This window comes from Vicia villosa, unplaced genomic scaffold, assembly GCF_029867415.1.
Source record: "Vicia villosa cultivar HV-30 ecotype Madison, WI unplaced genomic scaffold, Vvil1.0 ctg.001100F_1_1, whole genome shotgun sequence".
Taxonomy (NCBI): Eukaryota; Viridiplantae; Streptophyta; class Magnoliopsida; order Fabales; family Fabaceae; genus Vicia; species Vicia villosa.
In genome coordinates this window covers 433,171-451,496 of record NW_026705479.1, presented here as the reverse complement: position 1 = coordinate 451,496, position 18,326 = coordinate 433,171, and the positions used below count along the sequence as shown (strand labels likewise).

Sequence of the window (18,326 nt, the reverse complement as noted above, 5' to 3'; positions counted from 1 at the left end):
TGTAGGTAAAACAGTGCAACATTTGAAATGTGTTGTTATAGGCAAAACAATGCAACATTTAGTAAAAGTGTTATTGAAAGCGTGTGTTTCATCAAGCACTACAACACGCTGGGGCTTTAAAAGCGCTTTTTTTGGGCTTTAAAAGCGCTTAAAAGCGCTGTGAAAGCCAGCGCTGGCGTAGGTAACAAAAGCGCTTCTGAAAGCGCTCTCGTAGACCCCCCCTATAAGAGCGCTTTTCTGGAAAAAGCGCTCTTGTAGGCCCCCCTTTAAGAGCGCTTTTCAAGAAAAAGCGCTCTGGTAGGAACCCCTATAAGAGCGCTTTTTTCAAAAGCGCTTTCGTATGTTGCGTTTTTTTTTTTTTTTTATTTATGCTTTTTATTATTTCTAAACCTGCACTTTTGGCAGCAATATTTTAGAACCTGTAATTTACTATTTTTTGGCAGTATTTTTTCATGAACCTATAATTTATCATTTCAAATCGATATATACCATTATAATCGATATCGATTATATACAAAAAAGTATTATATTATATACCATTAATGTAAATCAAAATACATATATACATATTTATAAACCAAAACAACTAAACCAATTCACATATTTCTAAACCAAAACAACTAAATGGGAAACAACTTCCGAGTTCTTATGCAGCCAATGTACGCTTCCTGTATTATCTGGAGCTATGTTGTATTGATGCTTTAGTGGAGAACCAGTAGTCACCTGAGCTATGTTGTATTGTGTCACAGAATATGAATCAAATAACTGTACCCCGAACGATCCTGCCACAGAAGACTTAGCTTCGGGGTACATTACTTGATTCTTATTCTGTGGAACATAATCGGCAGGGGCACATTGTGTTCTATCCTTTACCAGTCCATCCACTGTTTGAAGCTCAACCTACAATAGAAAAACGTGATTATTTACACAACATTCACATTCTCAATATTTTCTCTATCAACCAAAAATTTCCTCATCTCCGAACAAAAGACAAAATAGTTAATAAAAATAGTGCTATACCAGAACAGAAACCAATTTATAAGAAATCAATTAACAACCACATGCACATAAAAATAGTTTTTGATAAAAGAACAAGTCAATTGAGCCAACAACCAAAAACCCTAAAAAAAATCAGCCGTAGAGCCGTAGAGCCAACAACCAGAAACCCTAAAAAAAATCAGCCGTAGAGCCGTAGAGCCAACAACCAAAAACCCTAAAAAAAATTCTGTTCATCATCTTCGAAAAACCTCTCCAGAAACTGTAAATACATTGTTCATATTCATCCAACAACAATCACAATACACAGCCGCAAACACTAACCAAAACCCTAATTGTTCATCTTTCTCATACACGCAAACCATTCATCAGAAACAAAACCATTCACAAATCATCATCAAACATAACCAGACAAACATTCATCAAACCCAAACATTTGTTCATCACTTTCCTAATCAAACAAACCCTTCAGAAATTTGAGAGAGGAAGAGAGAATAAGAAATAAACTCAGAAAGGTCTCACCCGGTTTTGGTTTGTAGATTCAGAATCGAAACCGAACTCAGCAACAACACGAACCTCAACTCACCATAAACTCGTGTGTTTTGGATCTGAAAGGAAGAAGAACGGCGGAGGTTGCTCGTGGTGGCTGGCGACGGAGGGACGAACGGTGGTGGCTGGCGACGGAGGGACGAACGATGGTGGCTGTGAACGGCGGAGGTTGCAGAGAAAGTGAGAAACAGTAAATAAAAAGAAAACGAAAGAGAGAAAGTGAGAAAGTGAAAGCGTGTTTTTGTTTTTAACTTTTACTAATAAAGGCTACTAAAGCGCTTCTGAAAAGCGCTCTCATAGCCTGGTCTATACCAGCGCTTTTTAGCAAAAAGCGCTCTCATTAAACCCCCCTATAGCAGCACTTTGAAAAGCGCTCTCATACCCCCCCCTTACCAAAGCGCTTTTCAAAAGCGCTCTCATACCCCCCCCCTTACCAAAGCGCTTTTCAAAAGCGCTCTCATACACCCCCCCTACCACAGCGCTTTTCAGAAGCGCTCTCATACCCCCCCCCTTTAAGAGCGCTTTTTTAGCGTGTTTTTTTATTTTGTTTTTAGTGCAACCTATAAGAGCGCTTTTTACTAGAAGCGCTTTAGTAGGGGTGCTGTTAAAGATTAAATTTGGCGTAGTGAAGGATCGCAACCTTATGAAATAATACCAGTTTGGCCTATAAATTGAACATTTTGGATTCAGAAAAACATATTAGAAAAGCCTATCCTCTTCACACAAAATTCTAAATTTCATCTTCCTTACATTCGAGTTTTCATTGGTCTTGTGCAAACTCGAGTATAAGTTGAATTATCCAGGGTATTTTTGTGTATAAACTCTAAGACAATTTGAGAATGTTTGAAATTCTATAAGGATGGTTCACGATTTTAACCTTAATCCATTTGATTTAAATTAGTTTTTATAACATTAACCACGTTTCTAAATCTCATGGAACCGATATCACATATTATCATAAAATCGGCAAAAATGAAAAAATGTTAAAATTAATTAGACAAAGAACATCTTATTTTCCTCATTTCTTTGAAAAAAACTAAAGGGTAAACACAAATACATCATTACCTTTAATTACCTGAGGACATAGTATCGTACTCATCGTGAGACAAACATAGTAACATATCGATTCAAAATAATAATGGAAAATAAAATAACATGCCGAATATATATTAAAAATAAATAGTTTAAATAATTATGAGGTAAGTTATTAATGACTTAACTTTATTAAGTATGAGTAATGCTAACATGTGTCATTTCTAAGAGTATATGTTAAAAAATCTACATTTAAAAAGTTTGTCTAGAACAAAATAAAAAAATTATTATATATTTGTAAATTCAATACATAATTTTTAAGATAATTTTTTTATTTAGTTATTAAAATATGCTCTTAGAATACATGTTAGCATTACCTTAAGTTTATAATCCGTCTTTTTTTAGTTAGGCTTCTTTTGGTCACCCTTCTTTGGATTGTGAGACAAGTTAAAGTATTTTTTTTAGTGCATTTATAATATAGATTTCATACAAAAGAAAAAATTGACTTGAACATTAAAAGTTAAATGGTCTTGTCTAAATTAAGGAATATCCAGATTTTTCTAATTTTCACAGTTGTTTAATTTTTAAAAGTTAAATAATTTACTTTTTATATTGTTGTGGGATGCCTATTAACTAATATATGAGGAACGAGATTAAGTGTTATGACCGAGCTAGAGATTAAAAGGGTACTTATCATTTTTTTTATAAGTAAAAAAACATTAAAAAGATATTAAAGAGACTATAAGGGTATCTAAACTCATGGAAATTTCTTTTCGCATTTTGTTACTTTCTCTTATACCCTTGGCGAAATTAAAAAATGCTTCCTATTTTTGAAGATATATCTCCGAACACACCATTTATTCATTTTATTTAAATTAAATTCGGAGATGCATCTACGAAGATATATTTTTAAGATGTATATGCAAAAAATGGCTTGATACTAAAAAACAAATAAAAACTAAAAACATGATAGTATGACCAAATTACAAATCAAACCAACACCAGCATGAACTTGACATTAAATTAGAAACTCAACAATACATAGATATTCATTAAATCAAAAGTGTCCCTGCATCACTTTGTAAATATCACGGAGCCGATCATAGATTACCTTGAAGTCAGAAAAATGAATTGAAAAAGAGAAGACAACTAGTGTGTATAAGGAGATTCTCATTCTCTTGTTAGTGTGACTAGTTATCTCTTAGCCAGGACCGACTCTGGACCCGGGTAAGCAGGACCGCAACGTAGGGCCTCTTAAAAATAGGGGCCTCAATTTTCGAAGGTGTATTAAAAAATTATAATACTGAAATAATAAAATATATATTTCTTAACGAAATTATTAAACAACCTATTATATCTCGTTTGAGAATTACTGGTCGCTTCTAAATTTTTAATTATTCTTTTTTACAACAACGATTATTTATATGTCATAATTAAATATTTAAAAGTTTGTCATACAATTAATTCATTTATTATCAAAATTTTATGATAAAATCAAATTCATTATCACTTGTGCTTTGATTTATTATTTTTGTGATCATAGAAATAAACTTCTTATCAATCAAGTAAACTTGCATATTAGGGCCAGGGCATGGTTTAGGCCTACTCCTACATTTTCTAGCCATATGACTTGGTTTTCCGCAATTAAAGCAAGAGAAAACGCCACTTTCATTTCTTTGAGATGGTGGATGTTGGCCAGAAATTGGAGCAATTAAGAAACTTAAAAGCTTCTCATTCTTAATTCAGTTAATTATATTTCGATTTTGAATTCTTTAATGATTTGCAGATGGCTACTTATCTGTATTGAAATTCTTTTTATTGTTAGAAACAACTAAGACTTCACATTTTTTATCTTGTCTCCGACATTCTTTCTCATTTTGGAGGAGAGTAAAACGTCTGTATTTTGTTAGGGTCCATTTATTTAATTGCCCTGGGCCTCTAAAAAGTCGGAACCAACCCTGCTTGGGCAGCAACTTAAACCAGTGATGTTGGTCTGATCACAATTCCTTAGCTTAAACACAAAGCGCTAAAGTCGTACCAATTGCATGCCCTGCAGCGCCAACGCCTTCATTTGCAACCTCAAGTGCTGGCTCTTCGTATCTAATATGACCAAAAGAAATAGTGAAACCAAAATCAAAGTCAATCATGTCATGATCACTAAAGATACTTGCACTACATAACACTAGCCCGACAATCACAACTGATGAAGCGCGCATGTCAAAAATATGGCCTGCGTGGAAAAATTGGTATTTTTGTTATATAAACAAACTAATAATGGTATAAACTAAAGGAGGTGTTGAACGATGGAAAAAAAGTATGATATATTTTCTGAGAATTAGATAAAAAATTACGAAACATAAATTTGACATGATATAACATGATCAATCGGCTATCTATTAGTAGTACATGAAAGTCGATTAAAAATGTAAACTCAATGCAGAACTCAACAACTCACTGTATTTGGAAAGTAGCATTCCGCGACAATATGTGTGCAGTATTTACTACTTATAAAAAAACCACCCTGCATATATTGCAAACACCAAATGAAAAGAAGCAACTCAAGAACATATAACATCCTCAAGATTGATTTTGATCTAATCATGACATGAGCATATCAAGGGTGTGGTACCTACAAAGACTCCGACGAACAAGTAAGTTATCATTTCAAAATAATTTTGAAAAAAAGTAAAAGAATCAGACACTAAAACAAAAGATAGAAATTCTAGAGATCTCTATTAACATCATCTTATCCATGAGTTAACATCATCTATTAACAAGTGTGTCATTTTGGCTTTACAAATAATATTTTTGAATGGTGTAAAATATGGTTCAGTAAACATGTTATATTTCAATGTTTCCTAATGGAGTGAAATATGATTATGTAATACGTGTTCTGTTTTAATATTGAAAAATAAAAAATATAATAATAATAATATTTTCTTATTTAATATTAAAAACCGAGGTAAATATTATTGCTCTATTATCTCAGTTTAAATTTCAACCCAGAGAAATTTTAAGGTGCGTCGTCTAGTTCTGAAAATAATAGAAATGCAGTTGATAGGGATCGACTCCATGTGCACATAACATTGCCCTTCAGTTAATCAAAAACCAAAGGATAAAGTGACAAGTTTTTATGGCATCCTTCAATACCTTGCTTGTGTAACTGAGATTAAATTCCCTTCGCATCCGAAATTAAATGTGTTTTTTTATAGTAGTGTTAGAGTTAAAATAACATGTAACAATTAAATTTGATTTTTATAGTAGTGTTAGAGTTAAAATAACATAGAAGGCTTAGTAAAAAACTTAATCCAAAATCGTTTGTATTATTATATCATGACCTCAAATTTTGAGGACGACTATCGTTATAAAGACATAATAAAGAGGAAAAATTGTATAAAATATAAGAGAAATAATATTTTGACACCTAATTCCTACACTACATCTAGGGCTGGCAATGAACCAAACTAACTCGAAAATAGTTCGAAATTTGATTCGAAAAATAAATCGTTGAACTAGGTTCATGAACCAAGTGAACTGAATATGAGTTAAAAACTAAGTTCATTAACTAAATGAGCTGAACTTGAACTATACATCGTTTGACTCGTTAGGTTCGTGAGTCAATTCGATTATATATGAGATAGATTATATAGTCTTTAAGAGTAGGTTTAAAGATTTGCTATAAATCTTAGTATCATATTTTCTTCTAATCTAACGGTTTTAATTGATAATTTATATTCTCGAATGCGCAAAATATTTCTACAAATAAAACTAACATCGTATAAATTCCAATTTTATAACTTTTATTTTATTTTTATATTTTTATTTAAAAAATATTAATTAAAAATGTCAAATATATATATATATATATATATATATATATATATATATATATATATATATATATATATATATATATATATATAAATAGATTTTAAAAAATTACATTTAAGTCCGTGAAATAAACCTAACAAGTTGAACCAAGATGTTTGTGAACTTCTAACAAGTCGAGTCTGAGTTGAAAAAAGTTCCTGATGAACTCAAACTCGGCGAATTCTTAACGAGTCGAGTTTGAGCTGAAAAACAGTTCGTCATAAACTCGAACTCAAACTCGGTCAATTCTTAACGAGTCAAACTGAGCTGAGGCGAGTTCGACTCGACTCGATCCATTTTCAGCCCTAACTACACCGAATGTCACTGTTCACAAATACTATGAACAGTGACATACATAATTTTGACTTTTTTTATATAATATTTTTTCTCTCTCCAAAACAACTTTGGTTAATAGTGTGTAAAAATTTGGTTAATACAGTTTGTAGTTTGGTTAATAGTTATCCTGGAAATATAAAGTAGTCTTAACTGGAAAATAAAAGTTAGTTAATTGAGTGTTATAAGTTGGTTAATATAGTTCATAGTTTGGTTATTAGTGTCTTGATTGAGAAATACAAGTTTGTTAATTGAGTGTTATAATTTGGTTGATACAATTCAGAGTTTGGTTAATATATATTCTCACTTAAAAAGATAGAGTCTGTTTGGTAAGACAGATTTTTAAGCTTATAGCTTTTGACTTATAGCTTATAAGCTCAAATGACAATTTAGACACGTTGGGTAACGGTCTTGTCATCACGAGCTTATAGCTTATTTTGCTAGCTTATAACTTATTTTTCAAACGCTATTTCAAATAGCGTTTTAGCTTATAGCTTATCATGTTTTCTTCCTTTTTTATCCTTATTATTTTAACAAAAATCCACTTTTATCCTTTATAATTTATTTTAATTTAAATTGAAATAATTATGTATTAAATAACTTTATGTCATTTTACATTTATAAGTTAGTTGAACTAGTGGTGGAGCCAGAAATTTTAGGGAGCCTAGGTAAAAATTTTACACCTTGTTTTTACTAATTTTACATCATGTTTCTACTAATTTTGCCCTTGATTTTGTCTAAAATTTTTGTCATTGATATTGTCCAAAAATTTCACACCTTATATTTACTAATTTTGCCCTTAATTTTGTCTAAAAATTACTAATTTTGTCCCTGGTGTTGTCTAAAAATCGACTATTAGGTAGGGAGTATACAACGAAAGGAGGGGTTGAGCCTGGGGCGTGTTCGGGCTCGCAGGGCTGTAGCTACACCACTGAGTTGAACCGTTGATTTTACCAAACACTTCAATTAGCTTATCGGCTATCAGTCTCAACCATTATAGTTATAAGCTATCAGTCATCAGCCATTAGCCATCAACCATGAGTTATAAGCTACCAACTAGCTTATCAGCCAACCGCTATTTTTACCAAAAAGACCCATAATCTTATGTGATAAATTTACTTTGGTTAATACTATGTATAAAATTGGTTAATACTGTTTATAACCTAGTTAATTAATTCTCAAACATAAAATATATTAAATAGTAAAATAAAGTTGGTTAATGGAGTGTAAAAGTTGGTTAATATATTTATAAGTTAGTGTCGAATATGATTAATAGCATGTATTATATTGGTTAATGAAATAGTGAAATTGGTTAATAAATTATAAATAAAATAGTTCTTAATAACGTATATTTTTGTGGGTAATTCAATTGTGAAGTTGGTTAATGACACAACCATATATTTTTGTATTATAAAATAAATTTTAAAAAAGTTAATTTTAAAAAAATATTATTATTTTATTACAAAAACACTATTTACGGTATAATACTGTATAACAAATGAGTGTAAGAAATGGTGTCACTGTAGCATTGTTGAAAATATAACACATTATACCAAAAATTTATATTAGAGTATGACAACAATCAATTATGTTTGAATTATTAGAAATATTAAAAATAATATTAAATTAAATTAATAAGTATAATTAAAAATATTTAAACCAACAAATAATATATTAATAGAATAAATAATACCAATAAAATATATGTATCTGATTTATTTCAGTTTTTAAAATACATCAAAAATCCAACTTTATCCAAATAGTTTCACAAAAGGATATTTAATCACATTTAATTTTGTGCAACTTTTAATTATTTTATATCGATTTACAATTTTATTTTAAATCGATTTAGATTTAAACCACAATCAATAAAATACTAACGAATATCAAATCACAATAAATAAGGGTTAAAATTGCTTTAATTTAAAAATATAAGACCTTAAAATGGTGATATTTGAGATGAAAATGCAATTAAGTGATTTTATTGTTGTTGAATATAATTATTAATTTACTCCATCGTATGACATATCCTCTCCTTGAAAATGGGCACTTTTTACGATTAAGTTACATTATCTACGTGTACCGCTGTCATACCCTAGAGATTGACTCAAATTGTGGCCAATTTTAATGTTTTATCTGTCATTTTAACCCTCAATATAAATCCATCTGTGTCTAGATCGTCTTCTCTCCATGCTTATTATTTCAATCGACTTCTTCAATCCAACGTGCACACATGCTTCTTACCAATCAAACCACCATTTTCTCGTTAGAGGTACACTTAAATTTAATTAACCTTTTATTTTATGCAAACTCGTTCTATTCCATTATGGTGTAATTTTTAACCCTAGTTTTCATTGTTCATTTTTGTTGTTTTCTGCTCTGAATTGTTATAGTTTCAATGTGATTGAATTATTCCTCAGATCATATTGAGTTTCGACTCTATTCTATTCATCTCAAATACTGTTTTAATTAATTATTGATGACGTTGGTTTGAAATTTTCTTTTACTAGAGTTTTAATTTCATGTTCTTGATTATATTATTATGCCATTATTATTATTATTGATGATGGCATCGATTTGTGAATTCCAGCTCTATTTTCGTCGTTGGAAGTGACTCATTTTCATTCACTCGATTTTTTTTTATAAGAAAATAAAAAAAAAAATAATTAAATTGATTTTACTATTTTCCTTTTTTTATAAATTAGCAATCAAATTAAACTTATTCAGATTCATTCATGTTTACACAAATGATTATGTAACTAGAAATTACTAGAGTTTAAAGTACAAATTGAAGCAGTAGTACTATTTTTTCATGAAATCATTGCATGAAAACCAACTGGAATTAACCAATGCATGAAATAAGAATGAACACTTGGTTTAACTCCCCTGCCAACGTGTGTGGTCAAACTGTTTATCATGATAACTCTAAAGTCTCCTGTTCATCTGAAATGATTTGATGCTTTTGATATATATATATATATATATATATATATATATATATATATATATATATATATATATATATATATATATATATATATATATATATATATATATATATATATATAATTTCATCTTATATATATTTCATTGTTTTTACTGAATGAATAATGTGGTGGTATAAGTAGTGGGATTTATCTCTAAAAAACATTGAATAATTATTAATTGATTATTGACTTAAGGATCAAAATTAATAATGAAAATATATTGGATATAAAGTCTAATAATTTTTCATTGTCCCTATTTTTCAAAATAATTAGAGAGATTTATTTATTATTTTTGGTGAATAAAACTAAAATAATATCTCCAAGGATGTATATTATTATATCTTTGATGTATCAATATTCAATTAATTCAACTAAAGTCACTAATTTTAAAAATCACTACCTTTTAAAAAATTGACATGGCACTTCAATTTTTTTCATTTATCATATTTAAAATGTGTGTTGTGATAAACAAATAATTAGTTGAATCAATTTAATTTTAATAATATTATTTTTTTCTATTTTAGTTATGTAATTTTTCTATTTGATTTTAACTATTATAAACATTTATTTATTACTATTATTATTCTTCCTAATTCAGGTTTATTATATTTGAAATGCTTTCTGTAATATAATAGGTGAAATATTTGATTTAACTCCCTATAATATTAATAGAAATGACAAAGATTAAAATCAAATAATATAATTTACATTTTACATAAATCAATATTATTGGAACTAATACAAACATAAAATAATAAAAGTAAAATAATTTCTTTGTAAGTACTAAATATAAAAATTAGAAAATTAAATTTAAAAAATTCTATATTTTTAGGGACTAAATGAATATTTTATTTTTAATTTTTTAATAAAAATTAAATTAACTTTATTTATTAGAGTGAACTAAATTCTATAAATAAATAAATAAATAAATAAATAAAAGCATATTACTCCCTGTAACCTTAACTATTAATAGTCCCATATTATTTTTTACTCTTATTATAAAAAATTTGTAGTATAATTAATGTGTTCAATTCATATATGAATGTAATCCCATGACACTTGGTAGCATTAATTAGGGATTTATTTAAAAATAAAATAATAAATCGCATTTTATAAATTTATTTCATATTATTCACATGTAATTGATGAGATTTTAATATATTTTCTTGAATAAAATTTTTAAATATTTTTTTACCAAATTTATTGATTCATTCTACCTCGTATATGTGTCTATGATTCTTCTGATTTTGGAATTTGAAATTTGCACAGGAGCCTGATGACATGAATATGAGATTCATATACACTCATAACTCTTCTTAGCTGTCATCTTTTCGATTCTCTCTTCATTGCCACACCTTCACGAAAACCTAGCCACTACTTCACTCTCTTTCCCTGCTACTGTACTATATCACTTTAACCAACCTTATCATGCTTCATTGATTCCTTCTTTTTCGTTTCTTGAACCTACCTTAACCCTAACTATGACTTTCCACTCTTTTGGCTCTATTATATACCCTTCAAACGACTACGATTACATTGGCAACGAGAGTTGCATCGACCTTGAAACAGAAAACAATTTCCTATCTAACATTGATCATCAGGGTTCTCTAGCTTCTTCTGATGAAAAGAAGATGAAAAGTTCTGTTAGGAGTTGTGAGAAGAAGAGAGAGTTTCCTCCTCCTATACCTTGCCTTGCTCAAACTCAAAACCTTGCTTCTCACATGCCGTATGTGTTGAAAAGATACTACACTGATGAGGGAAGGTTGATCATCAAGGAAGAGAAAGTGAAACATCATGAGTATTTTCATGCGCATAGAGAGAATGGTAGACTCACCTTGCAGCTTGTTCCACTTGGTCATGACGATGACGACGATGATGATGACTATTTCATGGAGGCAGAAGATCAAGAAGAACAACAAGAGGAGGAGATTAACAATGTTACTATGGATCAAAGTGCTGTTATGAATGATAATTTTGAAAAAGAAAATACAGACAACACTCAAAAGAATGTTGCTGTTGATGTTGTTGATGATGTTGATGATGAGGTTGTTGTTGATGAGAATGAGATAGTAGGGGGTGCAAATAGTAAAGGAAATTATTTGAACTGCAACAACAGTGTGATATCGTCTCCTTCTGGTATATTTGGGGTACTTCCTCTGAGAACAGTTCGTGGTTGATTAGTGAATTGTGTTCAGTTTTTTTACTTGTTGTTAGTTGCATGCAATTTGTTAAGCTTGTAGACTCTTTTCATGGCTAAGGATTCTAGTTGTTCTTGTTCTTCACAATAACGTTGTGTTTATTTTTTGCAGTTTTGTTGTTGTCTTTCTAACATTGAGCTTGAATGTTTTGAATATTAGTAATATATTATCATCATTTTCTTATCTTAACCTAGCACCAAACCTTCATATTTTGGGAGTAGATCTTGTATCCAATGATTGCAATCCTTCAAGTATGGTTTTAAATTCCAAATTGATTTCTATTAGGTTGGAAATTTTTACTTTGCAGCAAAATACAAGTGAATGATGTAGACATCTTAGTTTAATAATGTAGTTTTGAGGATGATGTTGTGATTGCTGTCATTGCTGTGTCACTACATAGTTTATTCTCTCAACAACCTTCATTTTCTATGTATAAATGTCACTATTTACTCACATATATTTTTGGGCAGTAATTATTTTTTGTTCTATTTAAAAAACTCATATAGTTAAAGAAACTCATATAGTTAAAGAATAGTATATATATATATTGAAATGTTCAAGGCCTTTTAGGATCCCAAAATTATAAGCTTCTTAAACTTCAACATATGAAAAAAGTTTAACCCATTTTCTCTCATTCTTGGTAGATTATTCAATGGACTTAATTTATTTTTTAAAATAATTTTGTCTCCCCATTTTCTCTGACTTTGTAATTGTGTTAATAAAACTTGATATCTGATATTGAGATCGACTAATTAAAAAAAATCAAATTCACCGTTCTTTAGTGGGAGGACATTTAAGGCTAGAGAAAAGTTGTGTATATATCTATTGATCTAACACAACAATTGATACTCTTGCTCATACAAGAAAATTCAATTTAAAGAAGTTCAATGGACATTTACACCAATCATAAAAACTACTCTCTATGGTCTTATAAAGTATGTCAGATACATTCATTACTCAATGAACCTAAAAAAGGAATATTTGCTTATAAATAAGGCCAGAGGGAGTACATCTTCTAAGATATATAAGATTAATATTGAAAACTACTTCACTTTTCTTTGCATTGTCATTTCTCATACTCTAAAAGTTTGTGGCCATCCTTGTAACATTCTCCCGATGCTTTGCTATAAAGCCCTTAAGAATTTCTTGAATGTCTTCAAAAATAAAAAGCTCATTGGTGCCATTATCTATCACCACTGGTGTACCAAGCAAAGAGTAAACTCGTTGTTAATCGAAATTGAAAAGGGAAAAAGAAACAATACATGCATAACATTTTCATCTTGCACAGAACAGAAAGAAAATACAGATGCTTTCTTGTTGAACCTTTACAGGCACTACGCCAAATTTAAGCTGTAGCAGCGCAGCTACTAAAGCGCTTTTAGCAAAAGCGCTCTCGTAGGGTTCGCTAAAATCAAAATTAATAAACAAAGGGAAAATGATGCAAAAAAAGCGCTCTGGTAGGGGGGTATGAGAGCGCTTTTAAAAAGCGCTCTGGTAGGGGGGGTGTATGAGAGCGCTTTTAAAAAGCGCTCTGGTAAGGGGGGGTATGAGAGCGCTTTTCAAAAGCGCTCTGGTAGGGTTGTCTATTAAAGCGCTTTTCAAAGCGCTGGTATAGGGGGGTTTAATGAGAGCGCTTTTTAGTCAAAAGCGCTGGTATAGACCAGGCTATGAGAGCGCTTTTCAGAAGCGCTTTAGTAGCCTTTATTACTAAAAAACCAAAAACACGCTTCTCACCGGTTACTGTTTCTCACTTTCTCTCTTTCGTTTTCTGTTCTCTGCATGCGAAAAACCCTCACTGTATCTTCATCATCCTCCATCGCCCTTCCGTCCACCACCATCGGTGCCATCCACCACCGTCGGCGTCCCTCCGTCTACACTCGTTTTCTCCTCCGTCTTCATCCAGAACCTCACCGCCGGTGAGTTTTAGGCTTCATTTTCTTTTGTTATTTTTCTATCACTTATTTTTTCAGTGAAAATTTTGGTATCAAAGATTGGACTTCTGCCTGCAACTTGTTTGATGAAATGCCTGAAAGAAATTTGATAGCATTTCTATAGTAAAACAAATGTATTCATATTAAGTTTATTTTCATATTTAGTTTATATTCCAAGTTGAAATTTGATATAATCCATCAGTTTAGTTTAGTTTAGTTCAGAGATTGGGAATGATTTATGGGTTTAGTTTTAAGGGTTTCAACTAAGGAATGTTGTTTTTCTTTACCTTGCACAGTTGCACTGCAATTTGAGAATGAAGCATATTACATGTTTGATTAAATGTCTTTAGAGTGTATTGTTGAGTTTGAATGATATTGTGCTTCTCTTTGAGTTTTGGTTTTGGTTCATGTTCATGGCTGCCCGAGTTCGTTGTGTAAGACATGTTTGAAGTGAACTTAAGTATGTGTTAATAGGTTGGTGTAGTGGCTCCCGGTTTCTAAGTTAATTGATTCAAAGGTGGTTGGAATTGATCTCATGTTTTGAAGTGGAATTAAGTCATATTTTGTATTGATATTATTTGATTTTGATAGCTTACGGTTATAAAATAATTTTGTAGTCATCTTAGATTTGGTTATAAAATAATATTGTATTAAAGAATTCAACACAAGTTTTCCTCAAATTTATTGGTTGTTGTGTTTCATGTGTTTGTTGATATGAGGTATTGCCTTCAAATTTGTGATGCTCTCTAAACTTTAGACATGTTTTTGGAACTGATTTGTTTTGCAATTTCATTTTATAAATAGAAGATGTGGCTTTTAAATCACCCTAAATTGGTGCAGTTTCTACTAATAGTGGTGTGATGTTGGTGGGTCCAAAGAAGGGTATCGTAGTTGCTCGCTTTTGCGACAACTTTTTGTGTGCTTTCTCGTTAGACATTAATGCTGCCCCGTTATGAAAATACATGCTAAATTGTTGTTTTCTCATGAGATATAATTGCTCCACCTTGATTTCTCCATTTGTATGACTCGACTATGATTTGTGGTCGTTTTCACGCCGTTGTTTTGACATGCGTAGTTGCTGCCCCGGTTTCTAAGTAGTTGTTAAACTTTGATTTGTGGTACTATGTATCTAGAATTGCTATAACATCTGGGTGATGATTATTTTTCAGGGGATATTAAAGATTTTTTAAAAGAATATCACTAGAGACATCAGATTAGCTTACGGTGTGTGGTTCCAGAAGTTTCTGAATTTCTCTAAAGGTAATTAGTTATTCTTTTGCTATAGTTTCTGAATTTCTCTAAAGGGGACTGAATACTAATAGTTTATTTTTAGATTATATTAAGTAATACTCATTTTTGTTTGGTACAGTGGATATTTGTATTTAACTGCATCGTGTGTGTGTGTTTAATTTTACAGTTACTTTGAAGTCTCTGGTTTCTACTTGTACAACGCCGATTCAAACCTACCCATCTCCCACATCAAGTCTAACTCAGGTTACTATCCCTTTCTTCTTGCTTATAGTTTGTTATTTTCTGCTTATAGTTTATTGTTTATGGTTCTATTTAATATCAATTTAGTGTCTCTCAACCAGTTTTTTGGTTTGTGGACTTATATTACCTTGAAATAAGGTAATGTCTTCTTTAAGAAATCGGGTATTCTGATTAGGTATTCTGATAAGGTATTCTATTATGATGATAGCTATTTATTATCTTGACAGAATTCCTTAGTACCTGATAGAGAAACCAAGAAACATTTGTTTCTTGAACCTACCTTAACCCTAACTATGACTTTCCACTCTTTTGGCTCTATTATATACCCTTCAAACGACTATGATTACATTGGCAACGAGAGTTGCATCGACCTTGAAACAGAAAACAATTTCCTATCTAACATTGATCATCAGAGTTCTCTAGCTTCTTCTGATGAAAAGAAGATGAAAAGTTCTGTTAGGAATTGTGAGAAGAAGAGAGAGTTTCCTCCTCCTATACCTTGCCTTGCTCAAACTCAAAACCTTGCTTCTCACATGCCGTATGTGTTGAAAAGATACTACACTGATGAGGGAAGGTTGATCATCAAGGAAGAGAAAGTGAAACATCATGAGTATTTTCATGCGCATAGAGAGAATGGTAGACTCACCTTGCAGCTTGTTCCACTTGGTCATGACGATGACGACGACGATGACGAAGACTATTTCATAGAGGCAGAAGATCAAGAAGAACAAGAAGAACAAGAAGAGGAGGAGATTAACAATGTTACTATGAATCAAAGTGTTGTTTTGAATGATAATTTTGAAGAAGAAAATACGGACAACACTCAAAAGAATGTTGCTGTTGATGTTGATGTTGTTGATGAGGTTGTTGTTGATGAGAATGAGATAGTAGGGGGTGCAAATAGTAAAGGAAATTATTTGAACTGCAACAACAGTGTGATATCGTCTCCTTCTGGTATATTTGGGGTACTTCCTATGCAACCTATAAGAACAGTTCGTGGTTGATTAGTGAATTGAGTTCAGTTTTTTTTACTTGTTGTTAGTTGCATGCAATTTGTTAAGCTTGTAGACTCTTTTCATGGCTAAGGATTCTAGTTGTTCTTGTTCTTCATAATAATGTTGTGTTTATTTTTTGCAGTTTTGTTGTTATCTTTCTAACATTGAGTTTGAATGTTTTGAATATTAGTAATATATTATCATCATCTTATCTTAAGTCAGCACCAAACCTTCATATTACCAAACCTTCATATTTTGGGAGTAGATCTTGTATCCAATGATTGCAATCCTTCAATCCTTCAAGTATGGTTTTAAATTCCAAATTTTGATTTCTATTAGGTTGGAAATTTTTACTTTGCAGCAAAATACAAGTGAATGATGTAGACATCTTAGTTTAATAATGTAGTTTTGAGGATGATGTTGTGATTGCTGTCATTGCTGTGTCACTACATAGTTTATTCTCTCAACAACCTCCATTTTCTATGTATAAATGTCACTATTTACTCACATATATTTTTGGGCAATAATTATTTTTTGTTCTTTTTAAAAAACTCATAATTAAAGAAACTCATATAGTTAAAGAATAGTATATATATATTGAAATGTTCAAGGCCTTTTAGGATCCCGAAATTATAAGCTTCTTAAACTTCAACATATGAAAAAAGTTTAACCCATTTTCTCTCATCCTAGGCTAGATTATTCAATGGACTTAATTTAAAAATAAATTTTGTCTCACCATTTTTTTCCGACTTTGTAATTTTGTTTATAAAACTCGATATTTGATATGGAGATCGACTAATTCAAAAAAATTAAATCCATGTTCTTTAGTGGGAGGACATTTAAGGCTAGAGAAAAGTTGCGTATATATCTATTGATCCAACACAACAATTGATACTCTTGCTCATACAAGAAAATTCAATTTAAAGAAGTTCAATGGACATTTACACCAATCGTAATAACTACATCTTCTAAGATATATAAGATTAATATTGAAAACTACTTCACTTTTCTTTCTCTTTGCATTGTCATTTCTCATACCCTAAAAATTTGTGGTCGTCCATATAACATTCTCCTGATGCTTTGCTGTAAAGCCCTTAAGAATATCTTGAATGTCTTAAAAAAAATACTCATTGGTGGCATTATCTATCACCACTGGTGTACTAAGCAAAAACTAAACTCGTTGTTAATCGAAATTGAAAAGGGAAAAAGAAACAATACATGCATAAAATTTTTATCTTGCACAGAACAGAAAGAAAATACAGATGCTTTCTTGTTGAACCTTTACAGGGGCTTTAAGAAAGAGAAATGATATATTGGCAAGTTGCATAAAATTGAATTCACTAAGGTGACTCTCCCTCCTATGAATAAATGTCTTTCTTTCCATGTAGACAACTTCCTTTTAAACACTTGCTACCATGCCTTTTAGGGTTGCATCCTACATAAATTTCTAGGAATTTAAAGGGAATTTTGTCATTGCTATAACATAAAAAAATGAGAGACAACTTGCATAAAATGACTCCTAATGCCTATCCCATACAGCTTGCTCTTGTTCATATTATTATATTAATGCTCAGGCCTGACACCATCTCAAAGCCCCTTAAAATTGCTTTGTTGACCAAGGATTCTCCCGAGAGGCTTCCCCTTATACCCAAATGCTAGTTTTATAAGCATATATCTCAAGTTGCCCAACTTACACAATCGTAGGCTTTAGCAAAATCAAATTTTAGTAAATAACACTCTTTTCTTTCCCTTAAGTCTAGTAACTCATTTATAACAAGGACACCATCAAGTATTTGCCTCCCAAGTACAAATTTTGTTTGAGTTTTAGAAATAATCTTCCCTAGCACCCTCTTCAGTCTCAATGCTAAAAAAATTTATATAAGTTTATACATACATCCCACAAGATTTATTGGCCTATACTTCTCCGAACTCAGTGGGCTTAGG

General features: G+C 30.9%; 2 protein-coding genes across 2 annotated transcripts; both read left to right on the top strand.

Moving 5' to 3' along the window:
- Positions 1 to 11,248: 11,248 nt before the first annotated feature.
- On the top strand, positions 11,249 to 11,944 carry LOC131633243 (uncharacterized). Its single transcript, XM_058903951.1, has one exon. It carries the CDS (start codon positions 11,249 to 11,251, stop codon positions 11,942 to 11,944), a length of 696 nt encoding a protein of 231 aa, XP_058759934.1.
- Positions 11,945 to 15,680: 3,736 nt separating this feature from the next.
- Positions 15,681 to 16,431, top strand: LOC131633242 (protein FANTASTIC FOUR 1-like). The gene has a single exon (XM_058903950.1). It carries the CDS (start codon positions 15,681 to 15,683, stop codon positions 16,389 to 16,391), a length of 711 nt encoding a protein of 236 aa, XP_058759933.1. The 3' UTR covers positions 16,392 to 16,431.
- Positions 16,432 to 18,326: the final 1,895 nt, after the last annotated feature.

Coding starts and splice junctions, on each gene's coding strand:
- LOC131633243 (XM_058903951.1), top strand. CDS start 11,249: ATGACTTTCCACTCTTTTGGCTCTATTATATACCCTTCAAACGACTAC.
- LOC131633242 (XM_058903950.1), top strand. CDS start 15,681: ATGACTTTCCACTCTTTTGGCTCTATTATATACCCTTCAAACGACTAT.